This window comes from Myxine glutinosa, chromosome 5 (assembly GCF_964187855.1).
Source record: "Myxine glutinosa chromosome 5, kmMyxGlut1.1, whole genome shotgun sequence".
Lineage (NCBI taxonomy): Eukaryota > Metazoa > Chordata > Myxini > Myxiniformes > Myxinidae > Myxine > Myxine glutinosa.
Window position 1 is genome coordinate 71,800,223 of NC_136265.1, and position 14,494 is coordinate 71,814,716.

A 14,494-nucleotide genomic window follows, 5' to 3' on the forward strand; every position below is an offset into this window, starting at 1 on the left:
GGGTCTTTGCAAAAAAAACTGCGAACAAACACATAGACAGATATCCGATGAATTTTATTCATTAGATTTTCACTTCTTTTTCATTTGTCAATGTTAAATTGAGATGTCAAAGTCGTGAGTTAAATAAAAATTATATTTTTTATTTGCCAGACTATAAATGGAATGAGGATGAGCATTTCTTTTTGTTACAATTATTTCTTTGAATTTGACCAAATTCTCTTTCAAAACTCTTCATTTTTATTTATATCATTGGATTCAATCATTTATCCCTTTTGTTCCTGTAATATAATGATGTCACATGGTTTCCAGATGAAGCTCCTCTGGTGAAGATGGAAACCTTCCAGAGTAACTCTCTTCAGACCTCCCAGAATGCTTTGAGCTATGAGCATGTAAAGCAGGAACCGTGGGATGCTCCTCCTGCAGAGCCGAGCAGAGATGATCAGCTGCTCGAAGGTAAGCCGAGTTACGGAGAGAACACATCACACCGTGTTCACTTATTTTGTTTATTTTCCGAAACCAATTATTTGTTTCCAATCGTTGTTGAATTGTAGATGCGTTCGAAGTGTTTCCGCCCATATTGGCTGTTTTATGTCAACGATACAGGGATATTGCTTACATTTGAAATCCCCAGAAACTTCTCTGCACTTTACACAAGAAGCTAAAGTTTGAAAGTCTTTCCTTCTCCAATTCACTCTTTGGAAATAAAATTGTAAATAACAAACCAATTGAGATTACTGGGACTTGACAAGTTTGAAAGACAAGTTTATCATGATTATCTAATCACGTCATATGATGTCTGCATTCAAGACCTGCACTATACTAGAATGGAGTGAGTGTGGACCTTTTCCTTTAACATCTGAGATAGTTTTTGTTGGGTTTTAAGTGAAAATCAACAGAATTGAACAAGGAATGGAACAAGACACAATGGAACAAAACCAACAACAAGAGTAGAGGAGGAACAGACAAGATGGACAAAATGAGAGATAATTTGAAGAAAAAGGAAGTGAGGAAGAATGAGGAATGGGAGAAACCACAAGGGGTGGACAAGACAGATACAGAAAGCAAACCCTCAGGGAGGAAAAACAGGAAAGTTGCAAAGAGGAAAGTTCAGCTTTGCACTTCTGCATTTGGGGAGTTTCTCCCATTCTTCATGTTGAACAGCATGAGTGTCGGTGAATAGCAATCTTCAAGTCTTTCCACAGATTCTCAATGGGATTGACGTCTGGGCGTTGGCTGTACCACTCAAGGACTCGAGGATACACAGTCGATGCAGCGATTGCATGTATATGTCCAACTTGCATTTCTCTTTCTTTTTTTTCTTTTCTTTTTTGTTGTTGTTGTTGTTTGCATACAGGATCGAGGCTCATGAAAGCGCTAACATTTATCACACAAGAAATCAAACAGACACACAAAACATATAATAAGGGTAGACAAGATGGGGAGAGAAGGGGAAGCACAAACACAACATTTGAGTGCAGGGACATCGGGGGATCTGTGGGAGGGAGAGGGCTTGGTGGGGGGAGGCGTGGGAAGGGGGGAGGGGTGGGAGAAGTATAAAACACTTGAGGACACTGCAAGGACTACAGGAAAGAAGTTGGTATTTCAAAAAAGTGGATCTGGGGTGAAATTAGCGGGGGTAGAAAAAATCAAGGTTTTGGATGGGGGAAGATAAGAGATGGTGGTGAACAGCTGTTTTAAAGACCTGGAGGGAGGAGTGGGACTGAAGAGAGTGAGGGAGTTTGTTCCAGAGGTGGGACAAAAGAGGAATGAAGGAGTGAAGTTGAGCAGAGAGGCTTGATTTTGGCAGTTTAACCATAAGAGGTTTGCAGGCAGATCTTGTGCAACCTGTCGGAATATTTGAGGGACAGAGCCAAGAGAGCTGGGGGAGCAAGGCCGGAGAGGAGTCGGTAGAAGACAGAAAGACCACCAACCTGCCTGCGGTGAGTAAGTGAAAGGCCTTCGAAGTTAGCTTCATCGCAGGAGATTCCAATGATTCTGAAAGCTTTGGTTTCAACAGGGTGAAGCCGAGCTATGTGTGAGGCAGGAGCACTGGCCCAGAGGGGAGAACAGTATTACATTGAGTTGCGGATGAAAGCCTTGTATGTGGTGAGGAGCTCAGCTGTGCCAAGGAAGGACTTCGAACGACGGAGGATGCCCAGTCGGTGACTGACTTTGGAGGCCAGATTGGAAATGTGGTTTTCCCAGGAAAGATCATGGCAGATCGTGAGACCCAAAAGCTTGAGTGACAGAACTTCTTGGAGAGGATTGTTCAGAAAGTAGTTTGGAGGGTTGTCCAGTCGGTCTTTTTGGAGAGACATCGTAAGAGTGTGAGATTTGTCAGGATTGAAAGACATCTTCCACTTGTTTGACCAGTCTGTGATTTTGTCCAGGTCTGCAGAGAGTGAGGAGGCTGCAGACTGCCGATCTGAGGGATGAGGAATGGAGCTGCAGAGAGTGGAGTCATCAGCAAAGAGGTAGAGAGGATTTTCAAGAGAGTCAGAGAGATCATTGATGAAGACCAGAAAAAGCACAGGGCCCATAACACTGCCTTGGGGAACTCCAGCCTGAACAGGTAGAAGAGATGAGAGAAATCCATTCAGGGCCACATGTTGACTACGACCAGAGAGGAAGTCCGCAAGCCATGCGTGGAGATTTCCATGGATACCATAGGAGGAGAGTTTGGTGAGCAGAGCGGAATGCCAGACCGTATCGAAGGCACGTGATATGTCAAGGGAGACAGCTCTAATTTCCTGTTTGACATTGAGGACCTCCATCCATTGTTGAGACAGCAGAAGCAGCATGTCCAGAGTAGAGTGACCTGGTCTGAAACCAAATTGATGGTCAGAGATCAAGCCATTGGAGAAGAGGAAAGATTTGATATCCGGAGCAATGATGGATTCCATGATTTTGCTGATAATTGGGAGAGGGCTGATTGGTCTGTAGTTGCAAGGACCTGTTTTTGCATCTTTTTTTGTGTAAAGCGATGATGTTGGCTGATTTCCCAGCTGATGGCAGCTGACCTTGAGCAAACGAGAAGGTGAAGAGAACAGAGAGAGGGAGTGAAAGAGAGGTAGAGCAGGATTCTAGGACCCGTGGGCTGATGCCGTCAGGTCCAGTTGCAGAATCAAAGTGGAGCGTTGACAGAAACTTCTCCACCTTGTCAGGAGAAAAGGACACAGAGTCCAGGAGCAGCTGGGTACGACTGGGTACGGTGGGTACAGAGAGCGATGGGTTTGGGACACAAGATTTAGAGGCAAACACAGAGTTGAGGCATTCAGCTTTTTCACGAGCGGAGTCAGCTGTGTAGCCGTTTGAGGTAAGGGAGGTGTAGGGGGAACAAACACCAGAAACAGATTTGACCAGATGCCAACAGGATTTGGAAGAGTGAGACAGGTTTGAGAGTTCAGTCTTGAGAGTAGAGAGATATTGTTTCCTGGCTCTCCTGAGGGTGGACACACTTGTTTCGGGCTTTGTGAAAGGAAATGAGATTTCCTTCCATTGGATTTGCTTTCCAGGAGGCAAAGGCAAGTTGTTTCTGGGCAACTGCCTCACCACAAGATTCTGTGAACCATGGACGGGAGGAAGGGGATGACAACTGAAGACGAGCTGGGATAAATCTGTGCATGAGAGAGAGCAATTTACTTTGGAAGAATTCCCAGGATGAGTTGATGTCAGAGGCGGTCGAGATGGGAGACCAGTCCAGATGAGTGATGGCTGCTTGAAGACCGTGCCAGTTGGCGTGAGTGAAATGCCAGACTCGTCGACGCTGAGACTGGTCAGAGAGATGTCCACTTTAACAAGCACATGATCAGATGAGCCGATTGGAGCAGAAGAAGAGCAGCAGACATTTGCAGGGAAGTTAGTCATAACCAAGTGCAGATGAGAAGATGCTCCGTTGACTGAGATCCGGGTCGGGAAATTGACAGATTGAGTCTGTCCCAGTGAGTCGCAGAAGCCCTTTGCTGAGGAGCCGTGGCTGGTGAGAGAGGTACCCACACCCAGCCAGCTGGTATGGTGACAATTGAAATCACCACATATGAGGAAGAGAGAGAGTTGGGATGAGGAGATAGAAATTGGTCCATGTTATCAGACAGCGAGATGTAGATGGAGTCATCACTGTTTGGTAGACGGTACAACACACATATGAACAAAAGGTGGGAGTGAAGGGGAAGCCGTAGCCAGAGGTACTCCTGGGGGTGAGGTGGAGAGAGGGCAGTGCAGGGCGAGTGAGGACGAGAGTTTTTGATAAAGATAGCAACCCCACCTCCAGGACGAGGGTCAGTTCTATCATACCGGGGGAGGGAGTAACCCGGAGAGATATTAAGGAATCAGAGACATCCTGAAGGAGGAAAGTTTCTATTAAGCAGATCAAGTCTGGTTTGTCAGAAGCAACCTGCATGGAGAGATCAGTCAAGTTTGAGCGAAGGCCTCGGATGTTTGAGGTCCATACCGTTAATGAAGTGGAAGGGGGAGCATCGGATACAGAACAGGGGGCGGGGCGGGGAGGGGTAGGGTAAGATGTGGAAGAGGAGGAAGAGGTACGGAGAGCTGTTGAAAGTGTGTCAGAGATTTCAGAATAGCTCGGAGAAAGGGAAGGATGGGGCGAACAAAAGGTTTGATGGTGATTGGGTGAGGCACAATGAGGTAGTTATTTGAGGGGGAGGGGCAGAGCGAGGAAGAAGGTTGGGGGAGATGGAGGTGAGAGTTGGAAGGGGGAAGAAGCGGGGAGGACGCTTTGAGGAGAAGGGGTGAGAGGGGGGAAATGGAGAAAAAATGAGGGTAGGGAGATTTTAAGGGGTGGGGCGAGGGGGGAGTTTATAGGGGGAGGGGAAAGGGGGAGATTTGAAAGGGATGGGAGATGGGGGAGATTTGGAGGGGAGGGAGTGAGTTTGGATTTTAGAAAGTGTTGTACGATTAATAAACAAACATTTATTGCAAAATGAGTTTATTGTGACCTTCGAGTCAGATACGTTTAAGGACGTTGGAGTGGGGGGGGGGGGGGGGGGGGGGGGGGGAGTGTAGGTGAGTTTAGGGAATGTAAAAAGAGGAACTGTAAGAGATGGAAATTTATTTTGGAATGAATAGATTTGGTGAGCAAGTCGAAAGCAACCTTTTAAAGAAGAGAGGAAAAAAGTGTTATCATAAACGACAGAATACAGCACTTCAAGGGAAAGTTTAAACATTTTAAAATTGAACAGTGAAAACTATCTGAGGGAATGGGGTGAAAATGGGAGTGAAATAGGGGTGAAACACGTGGTCGAAGAACGAACGAACGAACGAAAAGAACAAAGAAGGAAATGTTTTTGTTTTTTTTTTTGTTTTTTGGTTAAGATTTTAAACAAGGAAGTATGGGGTGAAAAGACTGGGAAAAATTGACAGAGAACGAAAGTAGAAGGACCACAATCGACCGCTGATAGAAAACAAGGCCTCAAGGTCTTGAGGAAGCTTGAAGAACTAGGGCGCAAATTACGCGGCACGAAATACTCGACTTTTATACAGGTATGAAAGATAATTTTCTGCCAAACGCATACATCTGTCAAAAGCATACATCCGCCAAACGCAAACTGCCGTCAAAAGCAAAGAGCCGCCAAATGCATACATCCACCAAACGCACACATCGCCAAAAGCAAACATCCGCCAAAAGCAACTGCCGCAAAATGCATACATCTGCTAAACGCAAACATTTGCCAAAAGCAAATATCCGCCAAAAGCAGCCCCACCTTCATTGGACATGCTTTGATACAACCCCCCTTGGTGGATACACACACACACACACACACACACACACACACACACACACACACACACACACACACACACACACACACACATATCCACACCCCCCCACCCCCCAACACACACACACACACACACACACACACACACACACACACACACACACCACACACCACACACACACACACAGACACATATCCACACCCACACCCCCCCCCCCAACACACACACACACACACACACATACACACACGTCCTACCCCCCCCCCCACACACTCCCCCCCCCCCCCCCACACACACACACACACATCCCCACATGCACATACACATCCCCACCCCCCCCACACTTTCACCCCCACATAAACACACACACATCCCCCCACCCCCCCCCCCCCCCACACACGCACGCACACACACACCCAGACTACACACATCCCCCCACCCCCACCCCCCCAACACACACACACACACACACACACAGACACACACACACACACATCTCCACCTCCCCACCCCCCCCCCCACATACACACACACCACATACACACACACACACACACACACACACACAACACACATCCCCACATTTTACAGCAACCCCACGTTCACATTATTGTATTTTTTCTCCATCAATTTATCACGAGATGATGCTCAAAAAATTTCACCCTGGTCGGATGAAGGTTTGTATTTGTCGAATTATGACGTCATAATGGCAGCAAATATGACATCATAGTTAACAAGGCTTATTCTCCATGGATAGTTCTTTACAATGAGATATGTCTCAATCTTTTCTACTCAGCGCTTTTGGAGATATAGAGATGTAAAAAATTTCGGTTTTCTCAAGATGGCGGCCATACCACGTGACCGGTGACGTCATAATTATCCTCAACGGATTCTTCATGCCCAGGCACACCTATGGTGAAATTTCATGTCAATCTGTGCAATGACTGCAGAGAAAGCGATTTTAAAAAGAAACTAAACCTGAAAATCGCAGAGCCAGAATTTTTTATTTGGTCTGAGAAGCCCATGTGAGGTTTCTTCTTCTTCAGCCCCTCACAACTCTGGGTGAAGATGCGATCTTTCAAAAAAAAAAAGTCGGAATTTTGCCAAATCTGTTTTATTCGTTTGTTAATATACCTCAGCCATTGACAAATCTGGAATTATAATTTTATTTGAGGTTCAAATTACCCCATGAGATTGTTTCAAACGATGCCTGCAAGTCTGTACATGTGATAAATAAATTAATCGTCCACATTCGAAGACTTCTCTTCACGCAATAACAACTTCTAGCTTCCGGACCATACATCCAATCATATTGAAATTTTGTACACTTGTTACTCTTCATGACTTCTACTGTAGTATGAAGTTTCATGTCGACCAATGAAGCGATTCGAGATTTTTTTTTTTTTTTTTTTAATACTGAATCGATCGAGGCTCGTGAAAGAGCTGACAACCGCGAGGGAAAGACAGCACAGGGGGAAACATTCATTAAAACACATTCAACAAAAAGACATCCAGGAACACAGTACAGGGGGACCACGAGGGAAAGACAGTACAGGGGGACCGCGAGGGAAAGACAGTACAGGGGGAAACATTCATTAAAACACATTCAACAAAAAGACATCCAGGAACACAGAACAGGGGGACCACGAGGGAAAGACAGTACAGGGGGCCGCGAGGGAAAGACAGCACAGGGGGACCGCGAGGGAAAGACAGTACAGGGGGACCGCGAGGGAAAGACAGTACAGGGGGACCGCGAGAGAAAGACAGTACAGGGGGACCGCGAGGGAAAGACAGTACAGGGGGACCGCAAGGGAAAGACAGCACAGGGGGACCGCGAGGGACGGACAGTACAGGGGGACCGCGAGGGAAAGACAGTACAGGGGGGCCACGAGGGAAAGACAGTACAGGGGGAAACATTCATTAAAACACATTCAACAAAAAGACATCCAGGAACACAGCACAGGGGGACCGCGAGGGAAAGACAGTACAGGGGGACCGCGAGGGAAAGACAGTACAGGGGGACTGCGAGGGAAAGATTTTAAATATTTTCGTTTAATTAACAATATCTGCCAAACCACGTGACCTATCGCAAATTCCAAAAGGACATTTTAGTAGACTGACATGCTGAACAGATCTGTGAAGTTTCCTCTCGATTGGATCACAAATGAGGGAGGAGCTAGGTTTTAAAGGTTTATGCTTAAAAACGTCATAACTCTGAAACCATGTGACGCACGACGTCATGACTTTTTTGTTCGCCATGGGTATGCGATTCTGCCTGCAAAGTTTGGCCTCGATCTGTTCAGGCGTTTTGGAGCAAATTGGATTTTAGTGTTTTTCACTCAAAACAATATGGCGGCCGAACCACGTGACCTGTGACATCATAATTACCATTAAAATATTCTACAGACCGAGTCCCTCCTTTGGTGAAAATTTGCTCTCAATCGGTCCAATTATTGCAGAGAAAATGTTTTTTAAAGGAAATTACTCATTAAAATGGCAGCAGCACAAACCAGTAAGAAAAATGTTGCGTTTCTTCTTCTTTCAACAATAAAGATTTCTAACTTCGAGACCGTACAACCAATCATGTTGAAATTTAACACACATGTTCCACTTGATGAGAGCTACATTGCATTAAAAATTAAATTTGATCAATGCAGTGGTTCAATAGTTAGAAGCTTTTTTGGATTTTCCTTCAATTATTCATTGCGGCCAAACCATGTGACTTATCAAAACGTCTCAAGTATGATTTAAACACCGCCCCCCCCCCCTCCCATGGGGAACATTTGTGTCAAGTTTCCACTCGATAACTTCACAAATTATGGAGAAGATAGCATTTTTAGTTTATGCTTAAAAACGCTATAACTCCGAAACCATGTGATGCATAACGTCATGATTGCTGAACATTTTTGTTCGTCATGGGTATGTGATTATGCATGCCAAGTTTGGGCTCGATCTGTTCAGCCGTTGCGGAGAAAAAGGGTTTTTTGTGTTTTTCACGAAAAACAATATGGCGGCCGAACCATGTGACGTATGACCTCGAAATTTTTTGCATTCTGAGTTTTTTTAAACTAAGGATCTGGGAAAAAATATATAATTTTCGTGGGAGCAAAGATGTGTTTGACGAATTCTAATGTCTTAACGTTAGCATATTTAATATACTAAATAAACATGTTTTTTGGTCCCATTGCAGAGTTCTTTAGAATGAACCATTAATCAAATTTTTCTATTGAGCCGTTTCGGAGATTATAGAGGGGCAAACTTGAAGGTGTTTTACAAGATGGCGCCCATACCACATGACCTACGACGTCCTAATTAGTATTTAAAAAATTCTACGAGCCAAGCTGATCATTTGGTGAAAATTTCCTGTCAATCCGACCAGCGGTTGCTGAGAAACTTAATTTTAAAGTTTTCAGAGGTGCAAAATAGGGTGGAAGAATATGAAAAAGAATAATAAGAAAAACTTTGCGAATAATATAATCGGTTACTCTCCATTTCGTGGAGAATAAACCTAATTATGCTTATTTTATATAGGTCTTTTTTTCTTTTTTTTTCTTTTTTGTATACAAGATCGAGGGTCGTGAAAGAGCTAACATTAATCACACAAAAAGTCGAACCGACACATAAAACACAAAATAAGGGGAGCGGTAGACAAGAAGGGGAGAGAGGGGGAAGGATACAAACACAACATTTGAGAGCAGGGACATCGAGAGAAACTTGGGAGGGGGAGGGCTTGGGGGGAGGTGGGAGAGGTATAAAACATATGGACACCGCAAGGACTTCCAGGAAAGAAGTTGGAATTTCAAAAAAAGTGTATCGGGTGAATTAGCGGGGGTAGAAAAGATCAAGGTTTTGGATGGGGTAAGATAAGAGATGGTGGTGAACAGCTGTTTTAAAGACCTGGAGGGAGGAGTGGGATTGAAGGGAGTGGGGGAGTTTGTTCCAGAGGCGGGAGAAAAGAGGAATGAAAGAGTGAAGGTGAGCAGAGAGTCATGGTTTTGGCAGTTTAACCATAAGAGGGTTGCTGGCAGATCTTGTGCGACCTGTTGGAATATTAGGGGGACAGACCACAGAGAGAGCTGGGGGAGCAAGGCCGGAGAGGAGTCGGTAGAAGACAGAAAGACGACCAACCTGCCTGCGGTGAGAGAGTGAAAGGCCCTCGGAGTTAGCTTCATCGCAGGAGATTCCAATGATTCTGAAAGCTTTGGTTTCAACAGCGTGAAGCCGAGCTAGGTGTGAGGCAGGAGCACCGGCCCAGAGGGCGGAGCAGTATTCCATTGAGCTGCAGATGAAAGCCTTGTATGTGGTGAAGAGCTCAGGTGTGCCAAGGAAGGACTTCGCACGACAGAGGATGCCTCGTCGGTGACTGGCTTTGGAGGCCAGCTTGGAAATGTGGTTTTCCCAAGAAAGATCATGGCAGATAGTGAGACCCAAAAGCTTGAGCGACAGAACTTCTTGGAGAGGATTGTTGAGAAAGCAGATGGGAGGGTTTTCCAATCGGTCTTTTCCAAGAGACATGGTAAGAGTGTGAGATTTGTCAGGATTGAAAGACATGTTCCACCTGTTTGACCAGTCTGTGATTTTGTCCAGGTCTGCAGAGAGTGAGGAGGCTGCAGACTGCCAATCTGAGGGATGAGGAATGGAGCGGCAGATAGTGGAGTCATCAGCAAAGAGATATAGAGGATTTTCCAGAGTCAGAGAGATGATTACAACAACAACAACAACATGCATTTTAAGGCCATTTTCCCTGCTAGAGTGGGGGTTAGCCTTGCGGTCCCCATGACAATCTCTCCATTTTGCCCTATTTTCTGCATCTCTCCTTGTTAACCCCCTTGCCCGCATTTCTTCTTCCACCATCTTTAGCCAAGTCTTTCTCGGTCTTCCCCGTCCTCTACTTCCTTCCACATTCATTTCCATCACTCTTCTCAACCAGTCACTTTCATCCTTCCTCAATACATGACCAAGCCATCTCAACCTGTTCCTCTTCACAGCATCAATCACAGGCTCTATTCCCATCATCTTTCGCAATTCATCATTTGTCTTCCTCTCTCTCAACGATACTCCACACATCCACCGAACCATTCACATTTCCACCCTTTCCAGCCTTCGTTACTGCTCTACATTCATGACCCATGTCTCGCTCCCATAAATCATAACACTTCTCACACATGCAGCATACACCTTTCCCTTCAGCTTCAACGACACTCCCCTCCTCATCAGCACGCCACTCAGTTCCCGAAACTTCTTCCATGCACATCTCACTCTAGCAACCGTTGCCGAGTCTGATCCACCTTCTCCATTCAGCATGTCTCCGAGGTAGCAAAATGTTTTCACACCTTCCAGCTTCACGCCGTCTCCAAGATCCAACTCAACATTTCCTCCATCTGCAGCTCCCTCTGTGCACACCTTACATTTGAATGTAGCTGCCACACTGGTTAATGACCCTCTCAGACCGCTACATTTTTGATGAACCCACTCAGCGCACATTGTACATTGAATGGAGTTCACTCCGACACCCTTCCTGCACACAGCACATGGCCACTTCCCAGTTCTTTCCACCTCACCACATGCTTTACCACTTGCCATCACCTTCGTCTTTCCTATATTCACCTTCAGACCCTTTGTCTCCATACATTCCTTCCACTTGTTCATCTTTTCCTTCAGTCCATCCATACTTTCCACAATCAACACCAGATCATCTGCATACAACAACTCCCACGGTAAGCCCTGCTTTACGTTCTGAGCCAGCACCTCCATCACAGCTACAAATAGTAGTGGACTTAGTACCGACCCCTGATGCACTCCCACCTTCACCTCAAACTCACCACTGTTCCCGTCCTTCATCCTTACAGCTGTGCGCACTCTTTTGTACATTGCCATCACTACTCTGATCAACCATTCCTCCACTCCTAACTTCCTCAATGCCCATGTCAATACTTCACGTGGAACCCTATCGAATGCTTTCTCCAGATCAACAAACCCAAGAAACAACTTCTTCCTCTTCTCCATGTACTTCTCCTGCAACTGCCTCACAATAAAGAGCGCGTCTGTCGTTCCTCTTCCTGGCATAAATCCAAACTGCATTTCGTCGATCTTCACTTGCTTCCTTATCCTCCTCTCCAACACCCTTTCCAATACCTTCATTCCATGCTCCAATAACTTTATCGCTCGGTACGAGACACACTCCAGCGGGTCACCTTTCCCCTTGTATAGAGGGACGAGGGTACTCAGTTCCCAATCCACTGGAATGTGGCCTTCTTTCACCACCAGATTGCAGATCTCTGTCATTCTCTTCACACCCCAACTTCCTGCTGCCTTCAACATATCTCCCACAACTTTTCTACTCTTCATTGCTTTTATCGCTTCCTCAACGTCCTTCTCAGTTATCTTCTCTGCCGGTCCTAAAACTGGGTTACTCTCTATGTTGCCATCCCATTTATTCTCTGTATTCAACAGCATTTCCATATATCTTTTTTTTTTTCCCATCTTTTCCCATTTTTCCCATCTTACCCATCTTTCCCATCTTTTCCCATTTTTCCCATTTCCCATCACATCACACCTCTCTTTCGCTATCTGCTTTGCAATCCTGAATACCATCAGATATTCATTCAGATCAGAGAGATCATTGATGAAGACAAATAACTGAAATATAATAATAATATATAAATATAAAATATATATAAATATAGAAATATCTAAAATATAAAATAACTGATAACAAATAACTGAAATAACTCAGGTCATGATAATAACTTAACATCCTAAACAGTCGACACACTTTACAAATAAAATCAATTGAAATAAACAATATTCACATGAACCAACGTTACTTTCAAAGAGGCAAACTAGAACAGTAACATGGAATTTTAATCCAGTGTTTGCTCCAAAGATGTGTTTTGATCAGTGTTTAAAAATGTTTCGGTTGGCTGTTTGACGGATGTGCAGAGGGAGTGAATTCCAGAGAGTTGGAGCAGCCACTTCAAATGCTCTAATGATGAGTTGAGACTTTTGGGATACCGAGGAGGGATTGGGATGTTGATCTCAAGGTGCATGCTGGTACATAAGGGGTAATCATGTTCATTATGTAGGCAGCGTTCATGTTGTTTTGTACCTGATAGGTGAGTAGAAGGATCTTCAAAACGATTCTATTTTCAATGGAAGGCTGGTGGAGATTTTTTTTGTGTTTGTGAGATTTGTTTGTTGCCTTCTTGGAACTTTATCAGTAATTCTAGCAGAAGTGTTTTGTACACGTTGTAGATAATGAACATCAGATTGTGGCAAACCATGAAGCTAGCTGTTACCTGTTTCTAATCGGCTGGCAACAAACGAGGGTACCAAAGCAGCTGTAGCTTGCTTCATAATCAAATGGAAGACCAAATGCTGCACTGGAGTTATCAGATTTTTCGCGTTGTTAGTAAGATAGATCTGAATCTTCTCAGTGCATCTAATTGCTGAAGTGGCGTAGCAGCAAACATTCCTATTTTGAAGAGAAAAGAGGAACCCTGCAGAAACCTGGAGGGTTGTGGGAGCGGAGAACAGTAAGAGCAGTGGGTGCAAGACCAGAAAAGAGATTGTATAAGACAGAGACCACCGACCTGTCTGTGATGGGTAAGTGATAGGCCCAAAGCCTCAGCTTCATTGCGCTCCTTCCAAAAATCTTGGAGGTCTTGGTTACCATGTTCTCAATCTGAACGAAGTGTAAATCAAGAGTCCTAGTCCAGATGGGGATAGCAGTATTTCATCAAGCTGCGGATGGAGGCTTTGTCGTTAGTTAGGTCACGTGTACCTAGGCATGAATTTGCATGACAGAGGAGGACTAGTCAGTGACTGGATTTTCAGGCCAACATAGATGTGTGTTGACTCAGAAAGATCATGGCTGATAATTAAGCCCAAACATTTGAGTGACTGAACTTCTTTTAGAGGATTGTAGAGAGACGGTGAGTGTGTGAGATTCTCAAAATTGAAAGATGTATTGCAAGAGTTTGAACAACTTGTGACTTTATCAATGTCTACAGAGAGGGAAGAGGCTGCAGCATGCCTAAGTTAAGGATGGAAGAAATTTTGGCATAAAGGAGTCTTTACAAATAGTCAAGAGAGATCGTTGATGAAGATTATCAATTGGATGGGACCAAGAACACTGCCTTGTGGTATTCCATCCTTGACAGAGACAGGAGGTGAAAGGATCCCGCTGAGAGCAACACAGATACGAGAATGGAGTTGAAGTCAGAAAGCCAAGTGTGGTGGTTCAGATTTTAAGCCATACGTGGTGTGTTCAAAAAGTATCCGACCTTTATTTTTCGTGCGTAAAAAAAAGAAGCTAGGGAGGCGTTGATTGGTGCACGTATGTAGGCGATCCTAATGCGCACGCGTGAATTTTTTCCCACCTGCAGAAGCTGTCATTCGACGGCAGACCGCCGATGAGTGAGGACATGTAAGTGAGCGCCGTCGGATTTTCGTTTTTGACAAAATGACGGAAAAACTTGAACAACGCTACTGCATCAAATTTTGTGTTATTTGGCCTCGGGGATGTTGGATGCTTCCATTGTGATGACTGCAACTTGGTTTCTGGGTCGTACCCATAAACCCAGGACTCATCGCCAGTGATCACTGTGTTGAGGAAGCTGGGATCGCTCTTCACAGTCGCCAGCATGTCCTGTGCGATCTCCAAACGGAGTTGCTTCTGCTCAATCGTTAGCAGCTTTGGTACAAACTTCGCTGAGATTCTCCTGAAGCCCAAATCCTCCTTCATAATGGAATG

The 14,494-nt window shown here is 44.9% G+C and overlaps 1 protein-coding gene across 1 annotated transcript in view; it reads left to right on the top strand.

Moving 5' to 3' along the window:
- The first annotated feature begins 259 nt into the window (after window positions 1-259).
- The window catches only part of LOC144892129 (uncharacterized), a 75,890-nt gene continuing 61,655 nt past the window's right edge, over window positions 260-14,494 (top strand). The window contains exon 1 of the mRNA XM_078777349.1: window positions 260-453. Coding sequence (XP_078633475.1) covers window positions 330-453 — 124 coding nt within the window. The 5' untranslated portion in view covers window positions 260-329. The remainder of the gene's footprint in view (window positions 454-14,494) is intronic.